This window comes from Monodon monoceros, unplaced genomic scaffold, assembly GCF_005190385.1.
Source record: "Monodon monoceros isolate NGI ecotype Baffin Bay Population unplaced genomic scaffold, NGI_Narwhal_1 Super_Scaffold_2, whole genome shotgun sequence".
Classification (NCBI taxonomy): Eukaryota; Metazoa; Chordata; class Mammalia; order Artiodactyla; family Monodontidae; genus Monodon; species Monodon monoceros.
In genome coordinates this window covers 87206439-87221346 of record NW_021703776.1, presented here as the reverse complement: position 1 = coordinate 87221346, position 14908 = coordinate 87206439, and the positions used below count along the sequence as shown (strand labels likewise).

General features: G+C 38.4%; 2 protein-coding genes across 7 annotated transcripts in view; one reads left to right on the top strand and one right to left on the bottom strand.

Annotated features, from left to right (window-relative positions):
* Window positions 1–7962, top strand: part of CYREN (cell cycle regulator of NHEJ) — a 96108-nt gene extending 88146 nt beyond the window's left edge. The window contains exons 6-7 of one of the 6 annotated variants that reach the window (XR_003795323.1): window positions 5598–5800; window positions 7748–7962. The gene's annotated coding sequence lies outside the window, so the exon portion shown is untranslated. Of the gene's footprint in view, window positions 1–2588; window positions 3262–5597; window positions 5801–6017; window positions 6710–7742 lie in introns of those variants that run through there. The other 5 variants (XR_003795320.1, XR_003795319.1, XR_003795321.1 and 2 more) reach the window with 5 other exon arrangements.
* The window catches only part of AGBL3 (ATP/GTP binding protein like 3), an 82227-nt gene that overhangs the window by 44967 nt on the left and 22352 nt on the right, over window positions 1–14908 (bottom strand). Inside the window, 5 exon segments of the mRNA XM_029234181.1 lie at window positions 982–1213; window positions 1216–1481; window positions 1483–1758; window positions 2923–3061; window positions 6009–6116. Of these exon segments, the coding sequence (XP_029090014.1) occupies window positions 982–1213; window positions 1216–1481; window positions 1483–1758; window positions 2923–3061; window positions 6009–6116 (1021 nt within the window).

The following is a 14908-nucleotide window of genomic DNA, read 5'->3' as shown; positions in this document are numbered from 1 at the left end:
AACATTTGAACAATCCTAAATAGTTTACAAAGAGTTATTACATCTATATCTAATTCATTAACTTCTTTTCTTTTTACATTTGTGGAAACACTGAATACATTTAGAGCTTCCAATGTTCCAGTAATATTGGGCACTTTATTCTGGGCACTTTAGTAGTAATATTCTCATTTAATCCTCTTGTCCGTGAGGTAAGCATTATTATTCCCACTTTATAGATGAGAAAACTGAGGTTTGGGTTTGTTTTTAAATTGCTCAATATCACACAGTTAGCAAATGATATAGCAGGGATTCCAATCTGATATGTTTTCACTCTAGTCTCCACATTCTTAACCAAAAAGGTTAAGAGGATTTGGGTGTTTTTTGACTCCAATAAATCTTTCTACTCTAGCAATGCCTATTCCTGATTGTTATTACTTGAATCTATTAAAGAATTCACCCAGTAATTCAACAAAGCTTTAAATACTACGTGCATTTTACTGTTCTGATTCTTTAGAAAATTTAAAGCTGTTCATTTTTTCCAGGGGCAAATAAGACTATTCATGAAAGTTTAAATAAGTATGTAACCTGTCATCAAAAGACTCATCATAGAGCAATGTATGGTCAACGTAGTGCCAGAAGGCTCTGTAGATGTAATTAATTTTCACATATAAGGGATTCAAGGATCCCAAAATAAACATCAGTGCTACCATTAACTTTAGGAAGAAACCAAATTTTATGATAGGCAAATGTAACTATACATTTTCACTAAGCCATTAAAATGTTCTAGAGTCTATTTCATTACTTAAAAGAAAGCTAGTGAACGTAGTGGCATAATGCCAGAAAGGTACAGAAGCAGAGTTGGGAAGAATGAGGAAAAAAATTAAGTAGCTATAGTTAAACTATCTTAAGAAAATCTAGAGTAAAATGAGTGGGATTGTGGGAGCAAAATTCTTACTACCAAGTTTACTAAATAAGCACAGGGTAATTTGATGCTTATTTTACCTACGGATCATGTTCCGGGTATACCAAACAGAAGGAAATGACTCCTTCAGGAGAGATGTATAGTTAAGGTTTAAATCCCATCCAGCTAAGGAACACCGATAATTTCCCACAATCACACCATCTGGATTCAGTGTGAGTCCCACCTTGAAGATGAAAGTGTCCTGGAGCAACTGTGTATCACTTGAGTCTCCTAAAATATAATCTAGGAAGCCCTTCATGATCCAAGAGCTGTGGTTTCTCCTGGATGTACCCTTGCAGTCAAAATCATGGCCTTTCACTTTCCTGACTGACTGTTCTTCAAGGGGGTAGTAATCGTTAAAACATACACCATGTTCCTAGTAATTGTGTGGTACGAGACACGTATTTTCCAAAGCTTTGACTGTACTGGGTCATTATTGATGCTAGAAAGGTATTCTTGCAGGTTTGTGTAAGTGTATGGATAGCAGTGAGCAAAGTAGCAGGTATCTTTATTGTGTGGAAATTGAAATGCCCATGTAAGAGAAATAATGGCACCCGTCTTGCCCCTGGTTGCTTCTATAATACTTCATTTGGTCTCCTATTCTCTGCCAGCCAATATTATGAGCGTTGGCCTCGTTTTCAGAATAAAACAGTGGGTGCATACCCCGATTATAAAGACTAGCAGGCTTGGTGAAATGGATAATAGTGAATCTGTAGACTATTCCTGCTTGGGTATTAGTGACTTGGAAGTAGTACCACTGGGTGTGTTTATTTGTGAACAGGTCAGGGCACACAGTCATCTGGTATTCATATTCTGCCCTAAGACACAAAAAAAGGAAGGGGAAAAACACATAAAAATGTAAAAATGACATTCAAGTTTAAATTAAATAATAAAAGTAATAATAAATATACAAATGATAAACTACCTATTCACAGAAAGCTTTTTATTTGGGAAACAAATAATTGCAAAAAATCAAAGTTTTGAAGCTTTCTCTTTTATTGGATGCAAAACTGCTTCTATGTGAATTCTAAAGTCTTTTTACTCCTTTGTATTCGAGAGAGCACATAAAAAAATGGGCAACCCAGTTATGTTTCCTATAAAAGAAGTGACTAAAGAGTTCTTAAGTTTTTAAGAATTCAAGCCCAATGTTTCTTTTTTTCAGACGTATATTTCTGTTTTATATTAGATTCTAGCTCTAGGAATCTGAAATACCTATCACTAAGAAAGGTTAAAAACCTATATAAATTACTATGAGCATATGGATTATAAAACTGTAAACTCTGAGAGGACAGGAACTGTATTTCATAACTGTTTGCATCCCCCATACCTAATCACTGAAGATACTTAAAGGCAAAAATAATTTCATTAGTATATTACTTATATATCTAACAATTTTACCTGGTTAGTTGTGACGTTTTTTACCAAGTACTTCCTATTCTATCAGCATTATGCACTTGTGTGTGTATATGTGTTTGTGTGTGTAGTTATAAACAGTGAACTAGGAAATGAATGTTGTAAAACCTTCAGAGCCATTGAATCTAGGTGATGGGTATATGATAGTTAATGTAGAACTGTATTATGCTCTGTACTTAAGTGTATGTTTAAAATTTTTCATAAAAATTAAAAAAAAAATATCCTTGGATTGCAGGCATGTTCCCAGGCACGTTTTACAGAACACTCATCTGAAGAACTACTCCATTAAACAGTCTGAGAAGCGGTGTGTGTGTGTGTGTGTGTGTGACAATTCATACTGGCATACTGAAAATGTACATTACAGAAACCTGTTTAACTTTAATTCATAGTTCTCAAAATTGTTTGAATCCAGAACCTTCCATATCTACCCCCTTAAAATAATCTCTAAGTAGCATCTATACTTCAAGGAATTATAGTTCAGTAATGGATACTAAAACTAATGTATCTAATACAGGAAATAATAAATAGTTGATAGTCTACCTCCTCAAATAAAAATAATCAAAACCTACACTTTGACTACCGTCTGTAGATTACCACTCTCAAACCTTGCTTCAAACATCAAAGTATCATCACAGTTATTCACAGGCTGCTTCAAGGGTGTTCGGTTGCCCCCAACTTGGGAATACACAAAACAAGGCTCTTTGTAGGCTGATGAGAAACCATAAAGACATCAAGCCATAGCTAAAGTATATAGGCTATTCTGCATAGAGTTTGGAACTACAGTATAACTGAAGTGTCACTAAGGATTATAAATTTTAACATAATTTGACACTAGCATATAGGTTTATGTTGAAATAAGTAAGTCTGAGTATTTAGACTAGAAAAGCAATGCCTGAAACAAATTCATATATTTCTCACAGTAAAAATACTTACTCTACTTCTGGTTATAATGAAGTAATTGGTCCTGAAGTCATCTTTTCACTGCAAATAACTATAAAACTGGACAAAAAATATGAATTAACTGTTTTCATGCATTTGGACAACACAAATACCAGAACTACATATGGTTCTTGAAAGAAGGTAAATACATGAAATAAGCCCATGTTTAATTCTTGTTTTCTTCCTGGGGGTACTTTTTACCTCTTAGGAAGATGGCACTTAAGGATAGCATAACAGTCATGTTGAGCTGAGGAGGTGAGACTGTTGCCTGGGGCTGCTGAAATTGGTACCCTGGGTACCAGAGAGAAGAACGCTACGTAGAGGGAGGGCTTCAATAGTCTACATGGTGGTTCCCCAGTCCTTGGCTGAAGGCTTGGCTCTACAAGCATAGGATAAGACTAGGGAAGATAGGACAGAGTGCTACTGTGGGACTGAGATACCAGAGGATAAACATTCTAGGATATATTGAAATTCAACCTATCCAGAATACAAGGACTTCACTGAGCACCTCAGGCATTCAATCGTGACTCTAGAAAGGTTGTGTATTAGGCATAAGAACCACATTCAGGAGTAAGGGCCATGACCTAGGACTACGGACAAAATGAAAACAGACCTGCTTTTATAAAAAAATAAACCAATTCCAAAGGAAGCAAAATGATTTACCAGCAATTTAGCTGCCTACCAGAAAAAAATTCAGCATAATTTTTAAAAAGAACATAATACAAACTCCTATAACATATCTTTCACAATTTCCCACATATGATAAAAAAAAATTATGAAGCACACAGAGAAGAAGGAAATGTGATCCAATAAATATTTAACAGACCCAGAGATAACTCAGATGGTACGATTAACAGAGAAGGACTTTGAATATATGTTAAAATACTTAAAGGAAAAGATAGAGATAGTGAATAAACAGATCAAGTAATTCAAAAAAAGAAGAAATGTTAACTATAAAAAGAATGAAATGAAAATTCTAGAAATAAAAAGTACAATAATGGAAATGAAAGATTTACCAGATGGGCTTAAGAGAAACTGAATATTGCAAAGGAAAGACTCAGTGAACTTAAAAACAAATGAATAAATTATCCAAACCCAAGGCCAGAGGAGAAAAAAAGAACAAAGACCCAGTGACATGTGGGAGATAGCTAGAAATTTACCATATGGATTGGAGTTGGAATTCCAAAGGACAGAAGAGAAAGAATATTATGGAGAAAATATGTGAAGAAATAATGGCTGAAAATTTCTCAAATTTGGAAAAAGACAAAGAACACTATTAAATTATGGATCTAAGAGGTTCAGCAAACTCCAAGCCGGATAAATATAAAGATAACCAAATCTAGGCAGGTCACAGTCAAATTGCTGAAAATAGCCAAACAGAAAAAGACACATATAAGGAACAATGATATAAATTATGGCTGACTTTTTACTAAAGACAACAATGTCATGAGACAATGGAACAATATCTTTAAAGAAAGAAAAATATTTAAAAGAAAAAAATGTAAACCCAGAATTCTATATACTCAGTTGTTTGGGGACTTCCTTCTCCTACAGCTACAGGTTTGGAAACCACTCTGTTCTCTTACCCCTTCAGGCCTAGGAGAAATAATGGTTCTGCTCTATTGACAATTCTATGTTGCTTCAGCATCCCTTATTAGTCTCCCTTAATTCTGTCCACCCTTTTGTAAGTTATCCTTTCATTAAAGTTTCTTAAATTACTCTATGTAAGCCATCCACTTCCTGACAAGACCTTGACCGACTCACCTCAACTACTTTAATTTCATATTAGATCTCATAGATGTGTGAAAGTTATGAGGTACATTAGCTGTGTAAGTATTTGAAATCAAATATAAAAAATCAGAGGTGCTTTTCTCACCCCAGTTGCTTAAAAATGCATGAGTATATGATTTCTGTTATTGCTTACTGTATAAGAAGGAATTCCCGTGAATTTCTCTGTTTTGCCAGCTCTTTAAATAAAATACATTTGCTTCCTGGAAGTCATCTTTAATATATAGTCTAAGATATTAGGTTGGCCAAAAAGTTCATTCTGGTTTTTCCATAACATGTGATGGTGAAACTGTACAGGAGTCCCATACTTCCTTACGTTGGTGCTTCAGGAGCACTGCAGTTTAGAATATAGGTTGAGACTTCTATGTTTGATTATTAGCATACTCTATCATGAAGCAGAGATTCTGCATTACCAGAGCTCTCAAGGTGCAATTATTAATCCTGAGTGTTAAGAACACTGTCCTGAGATGTAATCTTAGATGTTATTTGCAATGTGGGATATTTTCCTCTTTTCAAGAATGCAGTCCCAAGAAATGCATCAAACTGGCATAATATGAAAATAAATCGCCTGACAGACTGCATGAAAATGACCTATAGATGGAAAGGGAATGATAGCTGCAGAGCACTCCGCTGGATTTATCTTTGAAAACTGATGCAAAGCTTAATTCCATCGCAATAAGACTCTTCATTCTCATGGTCAACATGATGCTTTATCTTAAGGTAAGTATGCATAAGCTGCAATATGCACCTTCAAGAACATAATTAGCACTGAATCAACATTTGGATTAATATGTAACCAGACATGTTTGTGGAGTCAGGGACTTCCTGTTAATTTACAATTTCCACTATAAACAGCAGAACAAATATAACTAAGAGATTAGCCCAGGGACCAAGTTATTTTTTATAGCAACATGTCTCATATACCCACCATCTTCAGCTAGGTAAACCACAGGATCCTCCTTGGAGCTTGGATAAAGGGGTTCTATCTCCAGACCTGTTGGGATGTACATTCGCTCAGGATTAGAAGGGGTCCAATCTGGAGAAAAAGAGAAAACAGAGGGACCTTCAAGATGGCAGAGGAGTAAGATGTGGAGATCATCTTCCTCCCCACAAATAAATCTACATGTGGAACAACTCCTACAGAACACCTACTGAACGCTGGCAGAAGACCTCAGACCTCCCAAAAGGCAAGAAACTCCCCATGTACCTGAGTAGGGCAAAAGAAAAAGAAAAATCAAAGACAAAAGGATAGGGACGGGACCTGCACCAGTGGGAGGGAGCTGTGAAGGAGGAAAGGTTTCCACACACTAGGAAGCCCCTTAACTGGCAGAGACGGGGGGTGGTGGTGGGGGAAGCTTCAGAGCCATGGAGGAGAGCACAGCAACAGGGCTGCAGAGGGCAAAGCAGAGAGGTTCCCGCACAGAGGACTGGTGCCAACCAGCACTCACCAGCCTGAGAGGCTTGTCTGCTCATCTGCCAGCGCGGGCGGGGGCTTGGAGCTGAGGCTAGGGCTTTGGAGGTTGGATCCCAGGGAGAGGACTGGGGTTGGCTGCATGAACACAGCCTGAAGGGGGCTAGTGCACCACAGCTAGCCAGGAGGGAGTCTGGGAAAAGGTCTGGAGCTGCTGAAGAGGCAAGAGACTTTTTCTTGCCTCTTTGTTTCCTGGTGCGTGAGGAGAGGGGATTAAGAGTGCCGCTTAAAGGAGCTCCAGAGATGGGTGCGAGCCGGGGCTATCAGCACGGACCCCAGAGACGGGCATGAGATGCTAAGGCTGCTGCTGCCGCCACCAAGAAGCCTGTGTGAGCACGGTCACTATCCATACCGCCTCTCCTGGGAGCCTGTGCAGCCCGCCACTGCCAGGGTCCTGCGATCCAGGGGCAACTTCCCCGAGAGAACACGTGGCGCACCTCAGCCTCTTAAAACGTCATGCTGGCCTCTGCCGCCGCAGGCTCGCCCCGTACTCCAAACCCCTCCCTGCCCCCTGGCCTGAGTGAGCCAGAGGCCCCTCATCAGCGGCTCCTTTAACCCCGCCCTGTCTGAGCGAAGAACAGACGCCCTCAGGCGACCTACACACAGAGGCGGGGCCAAATCCAAAGCTGAGCCCCGGGAGCTGTGCTAACAAAGAAGAGAAAGGGAAACCTCTCCCAGCAGCGGATAAAAATCTCCACAATCAACTTGAGGTACCTGCGTCTGTGGAACACCTGAATAGACAACGAATCATCCCAAAATTGAGGCAGTGGACTTTGGGAGCAACTGTCGACTTGGGGTTTGCTTTCTGCATCTAATTTGTTTCTGGTTTTATGTTTATCTTAGTTTAATATTTAGAGCTTATTGTTGTTGGTAGATGTGTTTATTGATTTGGTTGCACTCTTCCTTTTTTTAAATTTATATAATATTTTTTCCTTTTTTTCTTTTTGTGACTGTGTATGTGTATGCTTCTTTGTATAGCTTTGCTTTTACCATTTGTCCTAGGGTTGTCTGTTTTTTTTCTTGGTAGTTTTTAGTGCTTGTTATCATTGGTGGATTTGTTTTTCGGTTTCCTTGCTCCCTTCTTTATTTTTATTACTTTTGTTTTTAATATTTATTTTTTATTTTAGTAACTTTATTTTGTTTTACTTTCTTTCTTTTTTTTCCCCTCCCTTTCCTCCCTTTTCATCTGAGCCAAGTGACTGACAGGGTCTTGGTGCTCTGGCTGGGTGTCAGACCTGAGCTGAGTTCAGGATACTAGTCTACCAAAGACCTCCCTGCACCACATAATATGAAATGGTGAAAGCTCTCCCAGAGATCTGCATCTCAACACAAAGACCCTGCTCCACTCAACGACCAGCAAGCTACAGTGCTGGACACCCCATGCCAAACAACTAGCAAGACAGGAACACAATCCCACCCATTAGCAGAGAGGCTGCCTAAAATCATAGTAAGTTCACAGACACCCTAAAGCACACGACCAGATGTGGTCCTGCCCACCAGACAGGTAAGATCCAGCCTCATCCACCAGAATACAGGCACCAGTCCCCTCCACCATGAAACCTACACAACCCAACTGAACCAACCTTACCCACTGGGGTTAGAAACCAAAAACAACGGGAACTAGGAACCTGCAGCCTGCAAAAAGACAACCCCAAACACAGTAAGTTAAGCAAAATGAGAAGACAGAGAAACACACAGCAGATGAAGGAGCAATGTAAAAACCCACCAGACCTAACAAATGAAGAGGAAATAGGCAGTCTACCTGAAAAAGAATTCAGAGTGATGATACTAAAGATGATCCAAAATCTTGGAAATAGATGGAGAAAATACAAGAAACGTTTAACAAGGAACTAAAAGAACTAAAGAGAAAACAAACAATGATGAACAACACAATAAATGATATTAAAAATTCTCTAGAAGGAATCAATAGCAGAATAACTGAGGCAGAAGAATGGATAAGTGACCTGGAAGATAAAACAGTGGATATAACTACTGCAGAGCAGAATAAAGAAAAAAGAATGAAAAGAATTGAGGACAGTCTCAGAGACCTCTGGGACAACATTAAATGCATGAACCTTCAAATTATAGGGGATCCCAGAAGAGAAAAGAAAAAAAAATGAACTAAGAAAATATTTGAAGAGATTATAGTTCAAAACTTCCCTTATGTGGGAAAGGAAATAATCAACTCCAGGAAGCACAGAGAGTCCCACAGAGGATAAATCCAAGGAGAAACATGCCAAAACACATATTAATCAAACTATCAAAAATTAAATACAAAGAAAAAATATTAAAAGCAGCAAGCCAAAAGCAACAAATAACATACAAGGGAATCCCCATAAGGTTAACAGCTGATCTTTCAACAGACTCTGTAAGCCAGAAGGGAGTGGCAGGACATATTTAAAGTGATGAAATGGGAAAATCTACAAACAAGAATACCCAGTAAGGATCTGATTCACATTTGATGGAGAAATTAAAACCTTTACAGAGGTCTTTCCTGGTGGCGCAGTGGATAAGAATCCACCTGCCAATGCAGGACACATGGGTTCGAGCCCTGGTCCAGGAAGATCCCACATGCCACGGAGCAACTAAGCCCACGCGCCACAACTATTGAGCCTGTGCTCTTGAGCCCACGAGCCACAACTACGGAAGCCCACGCACCTAGAGCCCGTACTCTGCAACAAGAGAAGCCACTGCAATGAGAAGCCCGTACACCACAACGAAGAGTAGCCCCGGCTCGCCACAACTAGAGATAGCCTGTGTACAGCAATGAAGACCCAACGCAGCCAAAAATAAATTTTAAAAAACCTTTACAGTAAAGCAAAAGCTCTTTAAGAGAATTCTGCACCACCAAATCAGCTCTACAACAAATGCTAAAGGAACTTCTCTAAGCAGGAAACAGAAGAGAAGGAAAAGACCTACAAAAACAAACCCAAAACAAGTAAGAAAATGGTAATACAAACATACATATCAATAATTACCTTAAATGTAAATGGAGTAAATGCTCCAACCAAAAGACACAGACGCTGAATAGATACAAAAACAAGACCCATATATATGCTGTCTACAAGAGACCCACTTCAGACCTACGGACACATACAGACTGAAAGTGAGGGGATGGAAAAAGATATTCCATGCAAATGGAAATCAAAAGAAAGCTGGAGTAGCAATTCTCATATAAGACAAAATAGACATTAAAGACTATTACAAGAGACAAAGAAGGACACTACATAATGATCAAGGAATCAGTCCAAGAAGAAGATATAACAATTGTAAATATTTATGCACCAAACATAGGAGCACTTCAAGACATAAGGCAAATACTACCAGCCATAAAATGGGAAATCGACAGTAACACATTCATAGTAGGGGACTTTAACACCCCACTTTCACCGATGGACAGAGCATCCAAAATGAAAATAAATAAGGAAACACAACTTTAAATGACATATTAAACAAGATGGGCTTAAGTGGTATATATAGGACATTCCATCCCAAAACAACAGAATACAATTTCCTCTCAAGTGCTCATGGAACTTTCCCTAGGATAGATCATATCTTGGGTCACAAATCAAGCCTTGGTAAATTTAAGAATATTGAAATTGTATCAAGTATCTTTTCTGACCACAATGCTATGAGACTAGATATCAATTACAGGAAAAAATCTGTAAAAAATACAAACACATGGGGGCTAAACAATACACAACTAACCAAGAGATCACTGAAGAAATCAAAGAGGAAATCAAAAAATGCCTAGAAACAAATGACAAAACACGACAACCCAAAACCTATGGGATGCAGCAAAAGCAGTTCTAAGAGGGAAGTTTATACCAATACAATCCTACCTCAAGAAACAAGAAATATCTCAAATAAACAACCTAACCTTACACCTAAAGCAATTAGAGAAAGAAGAACAAAAAAACCCCGAAGTTAGCAGAAGGAAAGAAATCATAAAGATCAGACCAGAAATAAATGAAAAAGAAATGAAGGAAACGATAGCAAAGATCAATAAAACTAAAAGCTGGTTCTTTGAGAAGATAAACAAAATTGATAAACCATTAGCCAGACTCATCAAGAAAAAGAGGGAGAAGACTCAAATCAATAGAATTAGAAATGAAAAAGGAGAAGTAACAACTGACACTGTAGAAATACAAAGGATCATGAGACATTACTACAAGCAACTCTATGCCAATAAAATGGACAACCTGGAAGAAATGGACAAATTCTTAGAAAAGCACAACCTTCCGACACTGAACCAGGAAGAAATAGAAAATATGAACAGACCAATCAGAAGCACTGAAATTGAAACTGTGATTTAAAATCTTCCAACAGGGCTTCCCTGGTGGCGCAGTGGTTGAGAGTCAGCCTGCCGATGCAGGGGACACGGGTTCGTGCCCTGGTCCGGGAAGATCCCACATACCACGGAGCGGCTGGGCCTGTGAGCCATGGCCGCTGAGCCTGCACGTCTGGAGCCTGTGCTCCGCAACGGGAGAGGCCACAACAGTGAGAGCCCTGCGTACCACAAAAAAAAAAAAGAAAAAAGGAAAAAACAATCTTCCAATAAACAAAAGCCCAGGACCAGATGGCTTCACAGGTGAATTCTATCAAACATTTAGAGAAGAGCTAACACCTATCCTTCTCAAACTCTCCCAAAATATAGCAGAGGGAGGAACACTCCCAAACTCATTCTACGAGGCCACCATCACCCTGATACCAAAACCAGACAAAGGTGTCACAAAGAAAGAAAACTACAGGCCAATATCACTGATGAACATAGATGCAAAAATCCTCAACAAAATACTAGCAAACAGAATCCAACAGCACATTAAAAGGATCATACACCATGATCTAGTGGGGTTTATCCCAGGAATGCAAGGATTCTTCAATATATGCAAATCAATGTGATACACCATATTAAAAAACTGAAAGAGAAAAAACATGATCATCTCAACAGATGCAGAGAAAGCTCAACACCCATTTATGATAAAACCCTCCAGAAAGCAGGCATAGAGGGAACTTTCCCCAACATAATAAAGGCCATATATGACAAACCCACAGCCAACATCGTCCTCAATGGTGAAAAACTGAAACCATTTCCACTAAGATCAGGAAGAAGACAAGGTTGCCCACTCTCACCACTATTATTCAACATAGTTTTGGAAGTTTTAGCCACAGCAATCAGAGAATAAAAAGAAATAAAGGAATCCAAATTGGAAAAGAAGAAGTAAAGCTGTCACTGTTTGCAGATGACATGATACTATACACAGAGAATCCTAAATATGCCTCCAGAAAACTACTAGAGCTATCAATGAATTTGGTAAAGTAGCAGGATACAAAATTAATGCACAGAAATCTCTTGCATTCCTGTACACTAATGACGAAAAATCTGAGAGAGAAATTAAGGAAACACTCCCATTTACCATTGCAAGAAAAAGAGTAAAATACCTAGGAATAAACCTACCTAAGGAGACAAAGGACCGCTATGCAGAAAACTATAAGACAGTGATGAAAGAAATTAAAGATGATACAGACAGATGGAGAGATATACCATGTTCTTGGATTGGAAGAATCAACATTGTGAAAATGACTCTACTACCCAAAGCAATCTACAGATTCAATGCAATCCCTATCAAACTACCACTGGCATTTTTCACAGAACTAGAACAAAAAATTTTGCAATTTGTATGGAAACACAAAAGACCCCGAATAGCCAAAGCAATCTTGAGAACGACAAAAGGAGCTGGAGGAATCAGGCTCCCTGACTTCAGACTATACTACAAAGCTACAGTAACCAAGACAGTATGGTACTGGCACAAAAACAGAAAGATAGATCAATGGAACAGGATAGAAAGCCCAGAGATAAACCCACGCACATATGGACACCTTATCTTTGATAAAGGTGGCAGGAATGTACAGTGGAGAAAGGACAGCCTCTTCAATAAATGGTGCTGGGAAAACTGGACAGGTACATGTAAAAGTATGAGATTAGATCACTCCCTAACACCACACACAAAAATAAGCTCAAAATGGATTAAAGACCTAAATGTAAGGCCAGAAACTATCAAACTCTTAGAGGAAAACATAGGCAGAACACTCTATGACATAAATCACAGCAAGATCCTTTCTGACCCACCTCCTAGAGTAATGGAAATAAAAACAAAAATAAACAAATGGGACCTAATGAAACTTCAAAGCTTTTGCACAGCAAAGGAAACCATAATCAAGACCAAAAGACAACCCTCAGAATGGGAGAAAATATTTGCAAATGAAGCAACTGACAAAGGATTAATCTCCAAAATTTACAAGCAGCTCATGCAGCTCAATAACAAAAAAACAAACAACCCAATCCAAAAATGGGCAGAAGACCTAAATAGACATTTCTCCAAAGAAGATATACAGAATGCCAACAAACACATGAAAGAATGCTCAACATCATTAATCATTAGAGAAATGCAAATCAAAACTACAATGAGATATCATCTCACACCAGTCAGAATGGCCATCATCAAAAAATCTAGAAACAATAAATGCTGGAGAGGGTGTGGAGAAAAGGGAACACTCTTGCACTGCTGGTGGGAATGTGAATTGGTTCAGCCACTATGGAGAACAGTATGGAGGCTCCTTAAAAAACTACAAATAGAATTACCATATGACCCAGCAATCCCACTACTGGGCATATACCCTGAGAAAACCAAAATTCAAAAAGAGTCATGTACCAAAATGTTCATTGCAGCTCTATTTACAATAGCCCGGAGATGGAAACAACCTAAGCGCCCATCATCGGATGAATGGATAAAGAAGATGTGGCACATATATACAATGGAATATTACTCAGCCTTAAAAAGAAATGAAATTGAGCTATTTGTAATGAGATGGATAGACCTAGAGTCTGTCATACAGAGTGAAGTAAGTCAGAAAGAAAAAGACAAATACCGTATGCTAACACATATATATGGAATTTAAGGGGGAAAAAAATGTCATGAAGAACCTAGGGGTAAGACAGGAATAAAGACGCAGACCTACTGGAGAACGGACTTGAGGATATGGGGAGGGGGAAGGGTGAGCTTTGACAGGGCCAGAGAGAGTCATGGACATATACACACTAACAAATGTAGTAAGGTAGATAGCTAGGGGGAAGCAGCCGCAAGGCACAGGGATATTAGCTCGGTGCTTTGTGACAGCCTGGAGGGGTGGGATAGGGAGAGTGGGAGGGAGGGAGACGCAAGAGGGAAGACATATGGGAACATATGTATATGTATAACTGATTCACTTTGTTATAAAGCAGAAACTAACACACCATTGTAAAGCAATTATACCCCAATAAAGATGTTTAAAAAAAAAAAAAAAAAAAAAAGTGCCTTAAAACTAAATAATGATATAATCTCAACTTAATTAACAGATACAAAACATCTACCCAAGACTAGGGTTTGTTAAGGTGGCAGAGCCCGGAAATCGCGTAAAACTTAAACCTTTACAACCAAAGGTTCAAATCCTCTCCCCAACAAAATGTTTATAATTAATATCTTAACACTTATTATCCCCATTCTTTTAGCTGTAGCATTCCTAACATTAATTGAACAAAAAATTTTAGGTTATATGCAACTTCGAAAAGGGCCAAATATCGTAGGACCACGTGGTCTAATACAACCCATTGCTGATGCAGTCAAGTTACTCAGTAAAGAATCACTACGACCAGCTACATCCTCCATTTCTTAGCAGAATACGCCATTATCATAATAAACATTTTCCCAACAATACTATTTCTAGGAGCATTCTATAACCCCTATATGTCAGAGTTATACACAACCAACTTTATCATCGAAACACTATTACTAACAATCTCTTTCCTATGAATTTGAGCATCCTGTCCTTGCTTTTGATACGATGAATTAATATATTTACTTTGAAAAAACTTCCTAGCACTAACGCCAGCCCTATGCATATGACATGCCTCATTACCTATTACAATATCAAGCATCCATCAAGAAATATGTCTGATAAAAGAGTTACTTTGATAGAGTAAATAATAGAGGTTTAAATCATCTTATTTCTAGAATCATAGGAATTGATGATTAAGAATTCAAAATTCGTGCTACCACATTACACCATATTCTATAGTAAGATCAGCTAAATAAGCTATTGGACGCTTACCCAAAAAATGTTGGTTTATACCCTTCCCGTACTAATAAATCCCATCATCTTTATCATCATCCTAACAACCATTATCTCAGGAACCATAATTGTAATAACCAGCTCCCACTGACTATTAATCTGAATCGATTTTGAAATAAATATACTAGCCATTATTCCCATTATAATAAAAAAATTTAACTCACAAGCTCTAGAAGCATCCACTAAAT